Source organism: Melanerpes formicivorus, unplaced genomic scaffold (genome assembly GCF_026170545.1).
Source record: "Melanerpes formicivorus ecotype bairdi unplaced genomic scaffold, bMelFor1.0.p_v2 SCAF_34, whole genome shotgun sequence".
NCBI classification, from domain to species: Eukaryota; Metazoa; Chordata; class Aves; order Piciformes; family Picidae; genus Melanerpes; species Melanerpes formicivorus.
The window spans coordinates 5,322,100-5,341,492 of record NW_027142386.1 but is presented as its reverse complement, the minus strand read 5'-3'; the positions used below and the strand labels follow the sequence as shown (position 1 = coordinate 5,341,492).

Below are 19,393 nucleotides of genomic sequence, written 5' to 3'. Positions count from 1 at the left end.
GCTCTCTGTTGAACGTGAAACTGTTTTGTCAAACCCTCTGGGTGTAGCTTGGAGCAGAGCTGGGCCAGCAGGAGAGCTTTGGAGAGATCCCCCTGGCTGTCATCAACCAAACAAAGAGACACAAAGCCCTGCCCTTGCCTCTCAGCCACCTTGGAAAGTGCCTGACTAATGCATTCAGGCAAGGAGGAGGCTGCTGCCTGCATTGGAAATTCAGATGTGCTCCCTGTGCAGAGGCTTCAGCCCCTGCTTGCTTTGTGCCTTTGGGCCTTGGCTTCAAGCAGGGGAAGGCTCCAGGTAGCACAGAGGGAAAAGCCCTCAAGGTTTGGGCTGCATTGGTGAGATTGCAGGGAGGGTCAGCACAGTGCTGAGGGAGAAGGGATGCATGAGGCAAGTCTGAGGTGGATCTGTAGAGTGAAGAGAGAGGAGTCCTACAGACCCAGGCTGGGGGAGAAGTGGCTGAGAGCAGCCTGCAGGAGAAGGCCTTGGGGGTGTCAGGTGGTGACAAACTCCCCAGGAGCCAGCACTGGGCCCTGGCAGCCCAGAGCCAGCTGAGTGCTGAGCTGCAGCCAGAGCAGGGAGAGCAGCAGCACAGGGAGGGGATTCTGCCCTCTGCTCTGCTCTGCTCAGCCCCCACCTGCAGCACTGCCTCCAGCTCTGGGCCCCAGCACAAGAAGGACCTGGAAGTGTTGGAGACGGTCCAGAGGAGGCCACCAAGATGAGCAGAGGCTGGAGAGCCTCCCCTGTGAGGACAGGCTGGGAGAGTTGGGGCTGTGCAGGCTGGAGAAGAGAAGGCTCCAGGGAGAGCTCAGAGCAGCCTTGCAGTACCTGAAGGGCTCCAGGGGAGCTGGGCAGGGACTCTGGACAAGGGCTGGGAGTGCCAGGCTGAGGGACAATGGCTTTGAGCTGGGAGAGGGGAGACTGAGACTGGAGAGGAGGAAGAAATTGTTGAGAGTGAGGCTGGGGAGAGCCTGGCACAGGCTGCCCAGGGAGGCTGTGGCTGCCTCCTGCCTGGAGGTGTTGCAGGCCAGGCTGGGTGAGGCCTTGAGCAGCCTGGGCTGGTGGGAGGTGTCCCTGCCCATGGCAGGGGGCTGGCACTGGGTGATCTTGGAGGTCCCTTCTATCCCAACCCATTCCATGACTGTGTGAGAGTTGAGGCCTGGGTTTCAGGCTGCTCAGGTCCTTGGGCATCCTGCAGGAGTTGGTACAGTCAAGGAGAAGGAGGCTGAGAGGAGGAGGCTTAGGAACAGGAACCTCTCCTGTTGTGTTTAACTCTGCTGTTCCCCTCTGGTGAGCCCCTGGGGCTCCTCAGGAAGGACAGGCTGCTGGTGTGGTTGGGAATAAATTCTGGGCTGTCTGTTGTGGCCTGGGGAGCAGCTCTGGAGTGCTGCTTCCTGTGTGGAGCTGCAGATGAAGCAGGCTGCTGCTGCCTGCTGTGCAGCTCACAGCTCTGTGCTTGGAGCACTGAAGGCCACACCAGGCCTGGCTCTGGCAAAGCTGTGTCCCAGCTCAGAGGGTTGACTCTGCTCTGCTTTGGGAGGTTTCCCAGTGGAACATTGGACTGTTCCAAGAGCCTTCTCCAGCCTAAATGATTCCATCTCTGTGGGGATGACCTCTGGAGCTGCAGTCAAAGCTGAGAGCAGAATTAATGAATTAGAGATGGTTTGGGTTTATTTGAGCTCAGGTTTGCTGTGCCAGGAGGGAGCTGCAGGTCCAAGAGGCATCAAGGAGCAGGGAAGTTTCCTGAGAGTGCTGAGTGTCACAGAATCACCAAGGTTGGGGGAGACCTTGAGGATCATCAAGTCCAACCTGGCACCACAGACCTCATGACTAGACCATGGCACCAAGTGCCACATCCAATCCCCTCTTGACCACCTCCAGGGATGGGGACTCCACCACCTCCCTGGGCAGCACATCCCAATGGCTGGGAAGAACTTTCTCCTCACCTCCAGCCTAAACTTCCCCTGGCACAGCTTGAGACTGTGTGCTCTTGTTCTGGTGCTGGTTGCCTGGGAGAAGAGACCAACCCCTTCCTGGTTACAACCTCCCTTCAGGTAGTTGTAGAGAGTAATGAGGTCTCCCCTGAGCCTCCTCTTCTCCAAGCTAAGCAACCCCAGCTCCCTCAGCCTCTCCTCATAGGGCTGTGCTCAAGGCCTCTCCCCAGCCTCATTGCCCTTCTCTGGACACCTTCAAGTCTCTCAATGTCCTTCTTAAACTGAGGGGCCCAGAACTGGACACAGGACTCGAGGTGTGGCCTAACCAGTGCTGAGCACAGGGCACAATGACTTCCCTGCTCCTGCTGGCCACACTATTCCTAATGCAGGCCAGGATGCCCTTGGCCTTCTTGGCCCCCTGGGCACACTGCTGGCTCATGTTTAGGCAGCTGTCAATCAGCACCCCCAGGTCCCTCTCTGTTTGGCAGCTCTCAGCCACTCTGACCCCAGCCTGTAGCTCTGCCTGGGGTTGTTGTGGCCAAAGTGCAGCCCCTGGCACTTGGACTTGTTGAATGCCATCCTGTTGGCCTCTGCCCATCTGTCCAGTTGGTTGAGGTCCCTCTGCAGAGCCCTTCTGCCCTCTAACTGACCAACATCTGCTCCCAGTTTGGTGTCATCTGCACATTTGCTGATGATGACTCCATCCCCTCCTCCAGATCATCAATGAAGATATTAAACAGGCTGGGGCCCAGCACTGATCCCTGGGGCACACCAGTGGTGCCTGGCTGCCAGCTGGCTGTGGCACCATTCACCACCACTCTCTGGGCTCAGCCTCCAGCCAGTTCCTAACCCAGCTCAGAGAGCTGCTGTCCCAGCCAGGGGCTGACAGCTTGGCCAGGAGTTTGCTGTGGGGGATGGTGTCAAAGGCCTTGCTGCAGCCCAGGCAGACCACATCCACAGCCTGCCCCACAGCCACCAGGCAGTCACCTGATCACAGAAGGAGATCAGGTTGGTCAGGCAGGACCTGCCCCTCCTAAATCCATGTTGGCTGGACCTGAGCCCTTGGCCATCCTTCAGGTGCAGTGATTGCCCCCAGGATAATCTGCTCCATCACTTTCCCTGGCACTGAGGTCAGGCTGACTGGCCTGGAGTTTCCAGGTTCCTTCATCCAACCCTTCTCATGGATGGGGACCACCTTGGCCAGTTTCAGTCACCTGGGACCTCACCTGTGAGCCAGGAGTGGAGGAGAATGATGGAGAGTGTGAGGCAGTGTGTCCAGCAGGAAGGTTGGGTGAACATAACCTTGGGGAAGAGTGGGCAGAGGTCGACTCTGCAGCCAGCTGCATGGGGGTTGGAGGCTTTGCTTTGCCTCCCAGCTCTTTGAAGTTGCTCCAGGGCTGGAGGTTCCTGCCCAGAGAGCTCTGCCAGCAGCAGGAATTGTGTGAATGGTCCTGAAGGCCTTTCAGACAAGTGCAGCTGGGTTGGTTTCAGCAGCCTGGGGCTGGGAGGTTTTTCAATCAACCCAACAGGCTTTGGGCAAAGCAAAGCAACCTCCTGCTGGCACAGGCTCCAGCTGCTGGCAAGGAACCAGGGGCAGGGACAAGAGCACCTTTAAGCAGCCTGCCTGTGGGCAGGAGTGGGCTCCTCCCTGTGAGTGAAGGCCAGGGAAGAGACTCAATCAGCAAATGCTTTAAAGCTCATCCAGTCCAACCCCCTGCAGCCAGCAGGGACATCCCCAACCACAGCAGGCTGCTCATAGCCCTGAACAGCCTGACCTGCAGAGGTGCCAGGCCTGGGGCAGCTCCCAGCTCTCTGGGCAGCCTGGGCCAGGCTCTCCCCACCCTCAGTGTCAAACATTTCTGCCTTCTCTCCACTCTGAATCTCCCTCTCTCAGTTTCAGACCATCCCCCCTTGGCCTGTTCCAACAAGCCCTGCTCAAAAGTCTTCTCTGGGCTGAACAACTCCAACTCAGCTGTGCCCTGGGCTGATCCCCAGCAGTGTGGGCAGCAGGGGCAGGGAGGGGGTTCTGCCCCTCTGCCCTGCTGAGACCTCCCTGCAGTGCTGGGGCAGCTCTGGAGCCCTCAGCACAGACAGGGACTTGGGGGAGCAGGGCCAGAGGAGGCCACAGCAATGCTGGCAGGGCTGGAGGCCCTCTGCTGGGAGCCCAGGCTGGGAGACTTGGGCTTGGGCAGCCTGGAGAGGAGAAGGCTTCACAGAGACCTTCTGGTGGCCTTCCAGGAGAGCTGCAGAAGGACTTTGTGTAGATGCATGGAGTATGGAGTGACAGGACCAGGGGTGATGGCTTCAGACTGGAAGAAGCTGAGTTGAGGTTGGACATGAGGAAGAACCTCTTCCCCAGGAGGGTGGTGAGGCACTGGGACAGGTGGCTCAGCCAGGCTGTGGAGAGTCCAAGCCTGGAAATGTTGAAAGCCAGGTGGGATGGGGCCTGGAGCACCCTGAGCTGGTGGGAGGTGTCCCTGCCCATGGCAGGGGGGTGGAACTGGATGATCTGTCAGATCCTTTCCAACCCAACCCATTTGATGATTGTCAGCCTGCAGCCAGAGTTGTCTCAGCAGAGCTGGTGCCAGGTTGCAGCTCCAAGTGCTGGATTGCAGCTCCAAGTGCTGGGCTGCAGTTCCAAGTGCTGGCTTGCAGCTCCAAGTAAGTGCTGGGCTGCAGCTCCCAGTGCTGGGTTGCAGCTCCCAGTGCTGGGCTGCATCTCCAAGTGCTGGGTTGCATCTCCAAGTGCTGGGCTGCAGCTCCAGGTGCTGGCTTGCAGCTCCAGGTGCTGGCTTGCAGCTCCAAGTGCTGGCTTGCAGCTCCAGGTGCTGGCTTGCAGCTCCAAGTGCTGGCTTGCAGCTCCAAGTGCTGGCTTGCAGCTCCAAGTGCTGGCTTGCAGCTCCAAGTGCTGGGCTGCAGCTCCAAGTGCTGGCTTGCAGCTCCAAGTGCTGGGCTGCAGCTCCAAGTGCTGGGCTGCAGCTCCAAGTGCTGGCTTGCAGCTCCAGGTGCTGGCTTGCAGCTCCAGGTGCTGGCTTGCAGCTCCAAGTGCTGGCTTGCAGCTCCAAGTGCTGGCTTGTAGCTCCAGGTGCTGGGCTGCAGCTCGAAGTGCTGGGCTGCAGCTCCAAGTGCTGGCTTGCAGCTCCAAGTGCTGGGCTGCAGCTCCAAGTGCTGGGCTGCAGCTCCAAGTGCTGGCTTGCATCTCCAAGTGCTGGGCTGCAGCTCCAAGTGCTGGCTTGCAGCTCAGTGAGCAGCCCCTGGCAGCCAGGCTCCTTCAGGCTCTTTGCTTTGCTGTTGCATTGGGCTTGTCCCTCTCTGGGGAGGGGACTGCAGCAGCCTGTTGCTGGCTGCCCAGTGCTGATGTGGGGTGCTCAGAGGCCTGTCCTGGCAGCTCTCAGCCAGCTAAAGTAGAAGGCTTCTTCTGGAAGTGTTTGCAGGGAGTGAGGCTCCCAGAGGTGCTGTGCTGGTGAGCAGCACATCTGTGTGCAGGGCCTGAGTCAGAGCAGATGGCTGCTGGGGGGAGGGGGTGCTGCTTAACCCTTGCTTTCAAGCCAGTGCTTCCCCCTCTCAGCTGCTCTAATTTGGCTGCTTGTTCCCTGCTGGAACTGCTGACAGCTCCCTTTCCTTTGCTCCTGGTGGAGCTCAGCCCCAATGGGAGGCTGCTTCCCCAGGAGTTCATTAGTGAGCACTTGTGTGGTGGTTTGGGGGAGGGCAGGAGCAGGGCTTCCAGCTCCTGATGTCTGTAAGGCTTTGGCACTGGGGGCAGAGAAAATCAGACAGAATTGTGAGCAGGGCCCTGAGAGGAGGTGCTGGGAGTGCTGCTGTGCAGACCCTGCTCCACACACTCACAGAGTGGAGCAGGTTGGAAGGTACCCTCCAGGGGCATCTTGTGCCACCCCCCTGCAGTCAGCAGGGACAGCTCCAGCTGGAGCAGGCTGCAGAGGGCCAGAGTCTGGTCTTGGAGCAGAGTTCTTTGATCTCCTGAAGCAGAGAAGTGACCTCAGGATTCTCACCTCCTTGGGGAGGGGCTGAGGTACTTTGGCAGCTGTGTCAGGAGGACAGGAGCTGTGTGTCTGCTACTGAGTGCTTGAATGGGAGTGCTGGGGGCAGGCAGTGGGGCCAGGGGCAGGCAGTGCCCAGGGAAGGCCACCACAGTGATCAGGGCACTGGGAGCAAAGCTGGGAGCTGGGTTTGCTGAGCCTGGATGAGAGAAGGCTCAGGGCAGACCTTGCTGCCATGGAGCAGGACAGCAGGGCTGGCTGCCAGGAGGATGCAGACTCCCTTGTCCCAGGGAGGCCTGTGGGAGAGAGCACCCCTGGGTGATGAGGTTACTGCTGGGGCCATTGCCACTGGAGTCCAGATGGAAATGTTTGCCCCTGGGGGTGGTTGGAGAGTGGAATCATCTGCCAAGGGAAGCAGGGCAGTCCCCTGCCCTGGGCAGTTTGAGACTCAGCTTGGCAGGCTGCTGGCTCAGCTCCTTTCCACTGCCCCAGCACCCAGAGAGGGTGGAGCAGATGGGCCCTGGGGTCCCTTCCAGCCTGGCCTCCTGTGTCCCCCTCCAGCAAGGCTCCTTGTGTGCTGTTAGCTCAGGGAGGCTTTGTTGAGCACCAGAGAGCTGAGCAGGTCTTTGCTGGTGGAAGAGTGGAGGAGATGGGAGAAGGCAGCACAGCAGATGGGGTGGGTGGGCAGCAGAGCACATCTGCCCTGTTGTGCCCTCTGTGCCAAGGAGCAGCAAGGTCCAGGTGCCATGGCCTGGGCCCTGCAAGGGCACATGGAAGGCTCTGGGTCTGTACCTGGCCAAGTCAGAGTCTGGGACTGCTGGGCTGGGGTCTGTGGGTCAGGCCCTGGCCAAGTCAGACTCTGGGGCTGCTGGCCTCCTCTCTGCCCCACTACCCAGAGGCCCTACAGCCCTTGATGAAGCTGTGGGCAGCTCCTGCTGGCTGTCCCAAGCTCAGAGGCCAGGCCAGGGGCCACAGCAGCTCAGGGAAGCTGGGCACTGAAGACCCCAGGCCACAGTCCCTGTCCTGAAGGCAGGCTTGGCAGGGGGCAGGAGCTGTGCTGGCAGGAGAGAGGAGAGGTGGCAGGGTGGCAGCACAGCTGTGCTCTGCCTTTTGCCTTCCCTGCCAGGAGATGTGAGAGAGCTCTGCTGCAGCTTTGCCTTGCTCTCATCTGCTGCCAGGCCAGCCAGGCCTGCTGCATCTGCAGGCACTGCCAGCCCTGCCTCCGCTGAGGGAGAGCACGGCGCTGAGCCTGGCTGAGTGAGGCTGGCTGACTGACTGAGGCTGGCTGTCTGTCTGACCTGAGGCTGTCTGTCTGACCTAAGGCTGTCTGTCTGACCTGAGGCTGTCTGTCTGTCTGAGTGAGGCTGTCTGACCAAGGCTGTCTGTCTGAGTGAGGCTGTCTGACCAAGGCTGTCTGTCTGAGTGAGGCTGTCTGACCAAGGCTGTTTGTCTGTCTGAGGCTGTTTGTCTGACTGAGGCTGGCTGTCTGTCTGTCCTGAGGCTGGCTGTCTGTCTGTCCTGAGGCTGGCTGTCTGTCTGTCCTGAGGCTGGCTGTCTGTCTGAGTGAGGCTGTCTGAGGCAGGCTGTCTGTCTGAGGCAGGCTGTCTGTCTGAGTGAGGCTGTCTGTCTGACTGAGGCTGTCTATCTGACCGAGGCTGTCTGTCTGACCTGAGGCTGGCTGTCTGTCTGAGTGAGGCTGTCTGACCAAGGCTGTCTGTCTGTCTGAGGCTGTTTGTCTGACTGAGGCTGACTGTCTGTCTGACCTGAGGCTGGCTGTCTGTCTGAGTGAGGCTGTCTGACCAAGGCTGGCTGTCTGAGGCTGTCTGTCTGTCTGAGGCTGTCTGTCTGTCTGAGGCTGTCTGTCTGACCGAGGCTGTCTGTCTGACCTGAGGCTGGCTGTCTGTCTGAGGCTGTCTGACCGAGGCTGTCTGTCTGTCTGACCGAGGCTGTCTGTCTGTCTGACCGAGGCTGTCTGTCTCCAGGTCGAGAACATCCTGCTGCACGACCGCGGGCACTACGTGCTGTGTGACTTCGGGAGCGCCACCAACAAGTTCCAGAACCCTCAGACAGAAGGGGTGAACGCGGTGGAGGAAGAGATCAAGAAGTAAGTGTGGTTGGCCCTTCCCAGCTGGGCCAGGGCTTGGCTTGGAAGGGCAATTTCTGCCTGGTCCTGGGCTGGGTTTTGCTCAGCAGGTTGGATGCTGCTGCAGAGCTCTGCCTGCTGCAGGTAAGTTACTGCTTGGGGGAAGGTGAAACAGTGAACTGAGCTTGATGTGACTGCTCTGGGTTTGAAAGGCTGAGTGTCCTCATGCAGAGAAGCTGCCCATCTTCAGACCTGCTGTTAGCCCTGGGGTCAGCCTCTCTCTGTCCTTCATCTCTCTTGGCTGCCTTGAGCTGCAGCTGACCAAAGCCCTGTGAGCCACTCAGAAAGGCCTGCAGTGGCTGAGGGGAGGCAGGGCCTGGCTGCACAGCTCCTCTTAGAAGTGTAAGGACCTTGAGGAGTTCAGTTGGGCTCCTTCCCTTGTCCCATGCACCACCAGCTGCAGTGGAATCAACTTGATGCCTCTGCAAAGGAGCTTAGCTGGTGTGTGTCAGGAGTGGAGCAGGTTCCAGGTCAGTCAGAGAATCCTGGAATGGTTCAGGTTGGAAAGGAACCTCAGAGATTCATCTCCCCCAACCCCCCCACCATGGGCAGGGACACCTCTCACCCCCAGGCAGGAGGCAGCCACAGCCTCCCTGGGCAGCCTGTGCCAGACTCTCACCACCCTCACAATGAAGAACTTCTTTCTCAGCTCCACTCTAACCCTGCTCTGCCTCAGCTCCAAACCATTCCCCCTTGGCCTGGCTCTAGACACCCTCAGCAAAAGTTCCTCTGCAGCCTCCCTGCAGGATCCCTTCAGCTCCTGGCAGGCAGCTCTGAGGTCCCCCTGGAGCCTTCTCCTCTGCAGGCTGCACACCCCCAGCTCCCTCAGCCTGTGCTCGCAGCAGAGCTGCTCCAGCCCTGTGTTGTTCTCCAGGCTGAGCACCCCCAGCTCTCTCAGCCTGTGCTCACAGCAGAGATCCTTGGTCCTGCTGTAGTTCTAACAGCCTCAGTGCTGCAAGCTTTCCAGCTGCTGGTAGCAGAGTGTTCCAGCACCTCCTGGTTGCTAGGCCTCAGCTCCACCATCATGGCTTTCCTGGCCATGCTGGGCTGGGGCTGTTGGGGCTCTCTGCAGTGTCCTATTCCTGCACTTGTTGACAGCTTCAAGGCCCTTTGCCCTGAGCTGTGCTCTTGTGACCAAGGCAAGCAGCATGCAAGGTGGCACAGCACCAACTAGAGACCTGCAGCAGAGGCACTGAGGGGCTGGAGTGTGGCCAGAGAAGGGCAACAGGGCTGGGGAGGAGCAGCTGAGGGAGCTGAGGGGGGTGAGCCTGGAGCAGAGGAGGCTGAGGGAGAGCTCATTGCTCTCTGCAGCTCCTGAGAGGAGGCTGGAGCCAGCTGGGGGTTGGGTTCTGCTCCCCAGTCTCAGGTGCTAGAAGGAGAGGCAATGGCCTGGAACTGTGCCAGGGGAGGCTTAGGTTGGAGATGAGGAACAATTCCTTTGCTGCAGGAGTGGTCAGGGCCTGGCCCAGGCTGCCCAGGGAGGTGGTGGAGTCCCCAGCCCTGGTTCAAGAGCCCTGTGGCCATGGCAGCTGGGGCCATGGTTTGGTGTCCATGCTGGGGCTGGGCTGCTGGCTGGACTGGATGACCTCAGAGGGCTTTCCCAACCCAGTTCTCTGATTCTGTGACTCTTACTGTGAGGCTCCTCAGCTCTGGCACAGCTTCCAGCTGCCCTGTTTGCAGTGCTGTGTTAGTGTGAGGCAGGCTCTGGCTGTAGCCTGAGCTCTGCAGTAACCTTTCCTCCTCTCCAGGGGCTCTGAGCAGGACTCCTGCTGTAGAAGCCTCTTTGAAGGAGCCACAGACCTGGTTCCAGTGCTTGGAATACAATTGGCCAAAGCCCCAGCAGTGTGGACACTGCAGAGAACATTTGGCTATCGACCTCCTTGATGCTCTGAGCCCCTGAATATTCCTGTGCTGGTGCTTCAGATGCCTGCAGGGTTGTGAGGAAGCAGCTGCCTTCAGAAACTGTCTTGGTGCCTGCTCTGGCCCCACAGGGCAGCTTGCAGTGCTTGGGCACCTTGTTAGAGGGGAAGCTGATGCTGGCAAATGTGTGGCCAGCAGCACAGGGAGAGGATTCTGCCCCTCTGCTCTGCTCTGCTCAGAGCCCACCTGCAGCACTGCCTCCAGCTCTGGGCCCCAGCACAAGAAGGACCTGGAGCTGCTGGAGAGGGTCCAGAGGAGAGAGGCTGCAGAACCTCCCCTGTGGGGACAGGCTGGGGGAGTTGGGGCTGTTCAGCCTGGAGAGGAGAAGGCTCCAGGGAGACCTCAGAGCAGCCTTCCAGTACCTGCAGGGGCTCCAGGGGAGCTGGGGAGGGACTTTGGGAAAGGGCTGGGAGTGCCAGGCTGAGGGACAATGGCTTTGAGCTGGGAGAGGGGAGACTGACACTGGAGAGGAGGCAGAAATTGTTGAGAGTGAGGGTGGTGAGAGCCTGGCACAGGCTGCCCAGGGAGGCTGTGGCTGCCTCCTGCCTGGAGGTGTTGAAGGCCAGGCTGGCTGAGGCCTTGAGCAGCCTGGGCTGGTGGGAGGTGTCCCTGCCCATGGCAGGGGCTTGGAGCTGGCTGAGCTTTGAGCTCCCTTCCAACCCAACCCATCCCATGGAATCCAGTTGCTTATCTCCTTTAGTATCCCTTTGCCTAAAGTGCAAGGGAGGGAGGGAGGGAATCTTGGATTGCTTGGCTGTGTGCCCCAGAAGCCTCTGCTCCCTGTGTGGCCCTCACTGCTGCTCTCCCTGCTGCAGGTACACTACCCTGTCCTACAGAGCACCAGAAATGGTCAACCTGTACAGTGGCAAACTCATCACTACAAAAGCAGACATCTGGGTACGTAACAAAACCACTCAGGGGAGCTGTCTGTCTGTCTGTCTGTTTGTCTGGGGCTAGCTCTGTTTCCATAAGAGACTGGAGAGGTTTTGACTCAGGAGTTGCTCTGCTTGATGCCTGTGCTGAGCAGGGTGGCTGTGGCTCAAGCACAGCTTGGTCTTTGTGTGTCCTCTGTGTGTTTGCTTAGAGCATTCCCAGGGCTGTGACTCCCTCTGCTTGGGTAATCCAAGGCAGACTCTGGTAGGAAGCTGAGCAGACAGCCCTGCCCAGGAGCCACAGCTGGCTTGCCCTGGGCACTGGCACAGCTCTGAGCTCTCCTGCCTGGCCACAGACCAAGCCTCTGCCCTGCTGTTCCTCATCCGCACTGAGGTCTTGCTGTGCTTTCCATCCTGAGAGCAAACTGCAGCCCTGGTGTGACCCAGTGCTGGCTGACCTGATCAGAGATGGAAACCTCCCTTGCAGCAGGGATGGAGATGAGAAGTCTCTGTGGGGGGTGGTGGCAGCTCACAAATGGGATGCCCCAGGTGTGAGTTCAGAGCAGAACTGCTGAAGCCCTGAGCTGGAGAGAGCAAGGCAGCAGCAGGGTAAAAGGGCAGCTTCAGTGATCCTCAACAGCTCTGCATCTCTGTGGGCAAGAGGGAAGACTGCTGGTGTGGCATCTGCTGGGAAGAGTCCTCTGTCCCCTGCCAGCTCAGCATGGACACAACAGCAGCTCCTGTGGGGTTCCTGCTCTGCTGAGCTAAGCAGGAGCTTGTGGAGCTGGGCCCTGTGGCACTGCTGGAGCGCCAGAGAGGGGAGGTCACAGCTCTCAGGGGTGTCAGGGCCTCAAAGGCAGCCAGAGGAGGAGCTGGGATCTGCAGGCCTCCCTGTGATCAGGTAGAAAGGTGGAATTCCAGAGGCTCAGAGGGCTCTTCCTGGCCTGGAAGGAATCCTGCTGCAGTGAGCCCCACTGGGCATTGCCAAGGGAGCCCCTGGGGTGTGTGCAGCGGGACCTGCACCGCAGGGCTCTGCAGCGCTCCTCCTGCCGGGCAGCGGCCCCAGGCTCTGCCAGGGGAGCTCCAGGTTGGGTAGCAGGAAAAAGTCCTTCCCAGAAAGGGTTCTCAGGCCCTGGGTCAGGCTGCCCAGGGAGGTGGTGGAGTCCCCAGCCCTGGAGGTGTTTAAGAGGCCTGGATGTGGTGCTGGGGAAGGTGGGTGAGTGGCGGTGGCTCAGCAGCAGTGGTGGCAGTGTGAGCTCTGGGGTGGACTCGCTGATCTTCAAGGTCTTTTCCAACCCCAACAGCCCCTTAAAGCAGTTGCTCAGGAGTGGAGTGCAGTGTGACTGTGGAATCCTCTGCCTCAAGCTGGAGGCTGCTGCTGGGGTGCTGAGGGTGAGGCAGTGCCTGCCCCTCTCCCCGCTGCAGGAGGAGCCCTTCCTGCACAGCTCCTGCGCTCTGGGGGCTCACAGCGAGGTGGAGGGGGATGGAACCCTGCAGCCTCAGCTTGCTCTCTCCCTGCTGCATCTCTGCAGCAGTTGGCAGTGCTTTGAGGTGAAGCTTGGGGGCAGTTTGAATGTTCTTTGGCAGCAGGGAAGCCCCAGGGGCGATGGCTGCCGCCTGGGGCGATGGCTGCCGAGTTCTGCTGGCCCTTGGTGGCAGAGAGAGGCTTTGCCTGCTGGGTGACACAAACTGTGTGGAGCTGTGGGTGGGGTGGTGCTCAGTCAATCCCTAGCTCTCAGGCTGGCCAGGCACATCTCTCCATGAGTTCCTCTCCCTGCCCCCACCCTGCTTCCCCCGGCAGTGGTGTTGCAATGCCTGAGCCCCGCAGGGGCCCCGCAGCACTTCCCCGCCGTCTGCAGCGGGGTTTGGCTGCACCACTGCCTGCTTGGCTTCACTTTGCTAAGTCCTGTGCTGTGTTGTGTCTCTCTGCAGGCCCTTGGCTGCTTGCTGTACAAGCTGTGTTACTTCACCTTGCCCTTTGGGGAGAGCCAGGTGGCCATCTGCGACGGCAACTTCACCATCCCGGACAACTCGCGGCACTCGCAGGACATGCACTGCCTGATCCGTGAGTGGGACAGGCTGCCCTGCTCCAGGGGCATGCAGTCAGCCTCTGGGAGCTAAGGGAGGAAATGCTGCCAGGCTTTGTGCTTGCCTGGGCCCTGCTGGATGCCCTCTGTGGAAAGGCAGGAGAAAGGAGAAGTGTTTGGCTTGGGAGCCCTGCAGGAACTTCCCAGGATCACAGATCCCACAGGATCGCAGATCCCAGGGGGTTGGAAGGGACCTCCAGAGATCATTGAGTCCAACCCCTGTGCCAGAGCAGGAGCATAGAATCCAGCACAGGTCACACAGGAATGCATCCAGATGGGGCTGGAAAGGCTCCAGAGAAGGAGATTCCACAACCCCTCTGGGCAGCCTGCTCCAGGGCTCTGGGACCCTCACAGTGCAGAAGTTCCTCCTCATGGTGAGGTGGAGCCTCCTGTGCTGGAGTTTCCATCCATTGCCCCTTGTACTATCCCAGGGTGCAGCTGAGCAGAGCCTGTCCCCTCCCTCCTGACCCCCAGCCCTCAGATATTCATAGACAATGCTCACATCCCCTCTGAGTCTTCTCCTCTCCAGACTGAACAGCCCCAGGGCTCTCAGCCTCTCCTCACAGGGCAGTTCTGCAGTCCCCTAATCATCCTGGTAATCTGTTGGACTCTTTCCAGCAGATCCCTGTCCCTCCTGAACTGGGGAGCCCAAAATGGGATGCAATAGGTGTGGCCTCAACAGAGCAGAGCGGGAGGAGAACCTCCCTGGCTCTGCTGGCCACGCTCCTCTGAATGCCCCCAGGGCCCCCTTGGCCTTCTTGGCCCCCAGGGCACATTGCTGCCCCATGCAGAGCTTGTTTTCCACCAGCACTGCCAGCTCCTTCTCCTTGGGGCTGCTCTCCAGCAGATCCCCTCCCAGCCTGTCCTGCTGCAGGTCATTCTCCCTGCCCAGCTGATCCTTGTTGAACCTCCTTAGGTTCCTCTCTGCCCAGCTCTCAGTCTTGCACAGTGAGGCTGTTTGTGCAGGAACTTCCTTTCTCCAGCAGTAAATCTGGTTGGGGAGGGAAGAAGCACAGGGCCTTATCCTAGTGATGGGGATTAATCTCCTGTGAAGTGAGAAGCAGAGCTGCAGTGGCTCATAACTGACTCCTGTCTAGCTGCCTATGCACTGAGGCTACAGTGCAGTGCTGCTGGCAGGGCTGGGACAGCTCTTGCTTGCAGCACAGCATTTGGGTTGATTATTTGTCTTGTTCCTAGCCACAGTCTTTGACTACCACAGGGCTGGCTGTGTTTGCAGAGCAGCCCTGGTGTGTTCCCTGCTGCTGTGTGTGCAGTGCTGCCTTCCTGCCCCAGTGACACAGCAGGCTGGCATCATCAGGCTCTGTCCCTGCAGCTCTACTTGGAGATGCAGAATTCAGACCCAGTGCTTATTTCTTGACCTGGCAGCTGCATTTCTCCTCCTTGCCCTGGAGCCTTTGCCAGCAGCTACAGCTTGTTCATGGCTGCCTGGAAAGGATCTCCTGGTTCACCCTGATCACCCTGCCCCTGAGGCTAAGCCCAGGCCTTCTGTCCCATGACTGGATGCTTTGGAAGGGGCAGGAGAGGCACCCTGGGAGCATCTGCTCACACCAAATGCAGAGTCATAGAATGCTTGGGGCTGAAGGGACCTTTCAAGGTCCTCCAGCCTACCTCCCCTGCAGTGAGCAACTAGAGCAGGCTGCTCAGAGCCCCAAAGCACCTGAGCTGGAATGGTTCCAGGGCTGGTTCCAACCCCAGGCTCTCAGCACCCTCAGTGTCAAACATTCTGTCCTGCTAGAGTGCCACTAGAGTACCTGTCTGTTCTCTGGCTCTGATGGTAGCCTCTCTGTCTTTTGCAGGGTACATGCTTGAGCCAGACCCTGATAAGAGACCTGATATTTACCAAGTCTCCTACTTTGCATTCAAGCTGGCAAAGAAGGAATGCCCAGTGCAGAACGTCCAGGTGAGTGGCGAAGGGGTGGGCTGCTGGGGGGCTTTGGAAGGAGCCTGGGCAGGGCTCAGGAGGCTCTTTCAGGTGTTTGTTTTCCTTTCTCCCTGGTTTACCTTGTCACCCAGCTGCTGGTGTGAAGCCAACCAAGAGATCTTGGGAACATGGAGAGCTGGGACCTGCCTGTGGCACCCATCTCATTTCCAGGCACGCTCGGCACAGCCTGTGCTGTTCCTAGACTGGGTGCAGGGACACCTCCCACCAGCACAGGCTGCTCAAGGCCTCAGCCAGCCTGGCCTGCAACACCTCCAGGCAGGAGGCAGCCACAGCCTCCCTGGGCAACCTGTGCCAGGCTCTCCCCACCCTCACTCTCAACAATTTCTTCCTCCTCTCTAGTCTCAATCTCCCCCCTCCCAGCTCAAACCCATTGCCCCTTGTCCTGGCACTCCCAGCCCTCATCCAAATTCCCTCCCCAGCTCTCCTGGAGCCCCTTCAGGTACTGGAAGGCTGCTCTGAGCTCTCCCTGAAGCCTTCTCCAGCCTGAACAACCTGAACTCTCTCAGCCTGTTCCCCTTTGTTTATGCTGTGGTTGGTTTCAAACATCTCAGTCCTGTGTCTGGCTGGGCCTAGCCAATTGCTTTTGAAGTCCCTGAGACCTTCCCCAGCCATCTGCCACTCCTGAGTGTGGCTTTGCAGGTTTCAGTTGTGCAGGAGTGTCTCTTTGCTGTGGCCATCTGTGCCATGACTTTTTGTTTTGTTGTTTTGAAGGAGGAGGAAACTCTTTGGTTTTCCTTTGCCATATTCAGGTGGTTATTTGTGGTCTTCCTGACCCAGCCATGGATTGATTCCCACCATGCCTGTAGTTTCTCATAGCAGCATTGCTGAGTGTCGCTGCTGCTGTCCCCAGCTATGAATCTCTGGCTTCAGATTCCAGGTGTAGTCAATGATCCAAAAGCTGAAGCAGGCTTGGCCCTTGCAGGGCCTCTCCCAGGCTGCCATCTCCTCAGGGACCTGGGGCTGGGGGGTTTGCCCTGTGTCCAGCATGAGGAATCATTGCTTTGGGCAGCCCCCAATCCCTCTGTTTCACTGTGATGCTTTTGCAAATGATTTCTGACTCCTTTCTGCCCTCAAAACACCAAACTCTCTGGTTTTGGCATCTGCAGAACTCTCCAATCCCTGCTAAACTCCCAGACCCAGTGAAAGCAAGTGAAGCTGCTGCAAAGAAGAGTCAGCCCAAGGCCAGGTAACCGCTTCTGCATGCTGCTCAGCCCTCTCCTCCTTGGCTTTTTCTGCTCTTTATTAGGGAGGATGCTTAGCTGCTCCCTCCTGGTCTTCCATTTGCACATGCACACAAACCCAGCTGCTGCCACCACATAAATAACCAAGGATCTGAGAGATCTCAGAGAGAGATCTCAGGGAAAGATCTGAAAGGTCTCAAAGGAAGATCTTAAAGGCCTCAAAGAAAGGTCTCAAAGGTCTCAAGGAAAGATCTCAAAGAAAGGTCTTAAAGGTCTCAAAGAAAGGTCTCAAGGAAAGATCTTAAAGGTCTCAAAGAAAGATCTTAAAGGCCTTAAGGAAAGATCTTAAAGGCCTCAAAAAAAGGTCTCAAAGGCCTCAAAGAAAGGTCTTAAAAGGCCTCAAAGAAAGATCTTAAAAGGCCTCAAGGAAAGATCTTAAAGGCCTCAAGGAAAGATCTTAAAGGCCTCAAGGAAAGATCTTAAAGGCCTCAAGGAAAGATCTTAAAGGCCTCAAAGAAAGATCTTAAAGGTCTCAAAGAGAGATCTTAAAGACCTAAAAAATCTCAAGAAAGATCTTAAAGGTCTCAAGGAAAGATTTCAAAGACCTGGAAGAAAGACCTCAAAGAAAGATCTCAAAGTCAGATGTCAGAGATCTGGAGGGCAGAAAACGCAGCTCTTAAGGGAAGTCTTCTGCATGAGGAGGGGAGACTTGAACACTGCTCAGCATGACTCAACCTCTTGGCTGTTCCTACTGAAGGCTTGACAGCAGCACTTGAACTTCATGCACTTGGATGACTTCAGCATAGCAACCATCCAGGCAGTGCCCAGAGAACTTGGGTGGGAGCCTAGTCAGGAGAAAAGCTGCAGTAGGCCTGGAAGTGACCCAAAGAGCATGACCCTGCTGAGGAGCACTGGGAAGTGGCCCTGTTTGAGCTGGACACTCAGCATCTGCTAACCTGGCTGGCATTGCTGTGGTTTCTGGGGTTCCTTCTTGGGGGACACACACAAAAGCCCAAGTGGACTCCATCTGAAGAGCCCAAGGAGCACTTCAGATGATGTTTTGCTGCTGATGTTTGCAGCTTCCTTCAGACTTGGCTGCAGCATCTCTCCTGTCTGGAAGTGCTAGGAATCCCCTTTGGCTTTGGAGTTGAGTGCAGAACATCTTGATCTCCTCCAAGCTAACATAGCCACAGAGTGGTAGGGTGGTGTCTGGTGGCTTTGGCTCTGTTGCTGAGTGGTTTGGGAGCTCAGTAAACGGAGAGCAGAGATCAGCTGAGGTCAGCTGGGGGTGGATGGACCCAAGTTAAGGTAAAGATGGCAACTTAGACAGTTCTGCCCAAAGGCACCAGCTGCTCTTCAGCTAATTGGTGATGTCCTCCATCTGCTCCTCCAGATCTGGAAGTGGGGTTGGGCAGTGTGTGGTTGGAGCTGGAGTGAGCTGAGTGTCTGTGCCAAGGTGCAGCTGTCCAGCAGGAGGAGATGCCACAGCTGGCAGAGAGGCCAGAACGCCAGGGTGCTGGGGTGGCTGTTGTGAATGCATCCCTTCAGCTTCCCCTGTGCTGCAGGGCTCTGGAAGCAGCTGTGCTGAGTCTATGGCTGCTCAGAAGGGTTTCACCTGCCTCACTTCCATCCTGGAAGAGCCTTTGAAGGCTTGTGTGTGCCCCAGCCGCCAGCCTCACAAGGGCTCTTCCTTTCCTCCCTGCAGGCTGACAGACCCCATCCCCACGACAGAGACGTCCATAGCGCCCCGGCAGAGGCCCAAGGCGGGGCAGACACAGCCCAACCCTGGCATCTTGCCCATCCAGCCGGCCCTGACGCCCAGGAAGAGGCCCACGGCGCAGGCGGCTGTGCAGCCGCAAGGTGAGGCCCGGCCCCTGCACGGTGCCTGCAGGAGGGGCACTGGGGCCCACGGGGCTTGGGGCTGCATCTAACGGAGCTCTCCTCTTGTGTGTCCCCAGCGGTGGCAGGGCCTGCAGCCCTGGGCAGCGGGCAGCCTTCCCTCCCTGCCGGCGGCCCCCAGCAGAAGGCAGCTCCCCAGCAGCCTCCGGCCCAGCCACCAGCCAAGGCGGCGGCGGCTCCGCAGCAGCAGGGCTCGCAGGGGCAGCCCCAGGTCCCTTCCACTCAGCCACAGGCCACCCCTCAGCATCAGCAGCAGCTTTTCTTGAAGCAGCAGCTTCTGCAGCAGCAGCAACAGCAGCAGCAGCAGCAGGCTGCCTACTACCAGCAGCAGCAGCAGCTGATGCAGGCTCAGCAGGTGGGTGTGCGTGGCCGTGCACTCAGCAGATCCTCTTGGCTGGAAGGGACCTTTAAGATCAAGCCCAACCATTCTCTAACTCCACCAGGCCTGGTGCTGAACCATGGCCCTCAGCACCACATCTCTGTGGCTTTCAAACACCTCTGGGGGTGGGGATTCAGCCACCTCCCTGGGGAGCCTGTTGCAGGCTTTGAGAACCTTTCCAGGGAAGGAATTTCTTCTACTCGTTGCATGCTTCCTGTGCTGGGGGCCTGCAAGGCCTCAACCTTGTGCCAGGGAGGTTTAGGTTGGATAGCAGGAAAAACTCCTTTGCTGCAGGAGCATGCAAGGTGGCACAGCACCAACTAGAGACCTGCAGCAGAGGCACTGAGGGGCTGGAGTGTGGCCAGAGAAGGGCAACAGAGCTGGGGAAGGGTCTGGAGAACAGGGCTGGGGAGGAGCAGCTGAGGGAGCTGGGGGGGTTGAGGCTGGAGCAGAGGAGGCTGAGGGAGAGCTCATTGCTCTCTGCAGCTCCTGAGAGGAGGCTGGAGCCAGGGGGGGGCTGGGCTCTGCTCCCAGGTGACAGAAGGAGACAAAGTGTCCTCAAATTTGCCAGGGCAGGGTTAGGTTGGAGATGAGTGGCCAGGGCCTGGCCCAGGCTGCCCAGAGATGTGGTGGAGTCCCCAGCCCTGGAGGTGTTCGAGAACCCTGGGGCCATGGTCTGGTGTCCTGGTGGGGTTGGGTTGCTGGTTGGGCTGGATGCCCTCAGAGGGTTTTTACAACTCAACCACTTCTGATTCTGTAAGGCTGTGCCTTTGCTTTTGTAGCAAGCCCCAACTTGGGGGCAATAGCTGCCCCTTGGGGGGCGATAGCTGCACCTTGGTGGGCAATAGCTGCACCTTTGGGGGCAATAGCTGCACCTTTGGGGGCGATAGCTGCCCCTTGGGGGCAATAGCTGCCCCTTGGGGGAATAGCTGCCCTTTGGGGGCAATAGCTGCCCCTTGGGGGAATAGCTGCCCTTTGGGGGCGATAGCTGCCCCTTGGGGGAATAGCTGCCCTTTGGGG

General features: G+C 58.5%; 1 protein-coding gene across 8 annotated transcripts in view; it reads left to right on the top strand.

Moving 5' to 3' along the window:
- Nucleotides 1-19,393, top strand: part of AAK1 (AP2 associated kinase 1) — a 93,730-nt gene that overhangs the window by 36,045 nt on the left and 38,292 nt on the right. For all 8 annotated transcript variants that reach the window (XM_068156528.1, XM_068156530.1, XM_068156531.1 and 5 more), the window contains exons 5-11: nt 7,912-8,033; nt 10,808-10,889; nt 12,797-12,929; nt 14,769-14,872; nt 16,021-16,100; nt 17,801-17,955; nt 18,054-18,349. In XM_068156528.1, the coding sequence (XP_068012629.1) occupies nt 7,912-8,033; nt 10,808-10,889; nt 12,797-12,929; nt 14,769-14,872; nt 16,021-16,100; nt 17,801-17,955; nt 18,054-18,349 (972 nt within the window). The remainder of the gene's footprint in view (nt 1-7,911; nt 8,034-10,807; nt 10,890-12,796; nt 12,930-14,768; nt 14,873-16,020; nt 16,101-17,800; nt 17,956-18,053; nt 18,350-19,393) is intronic.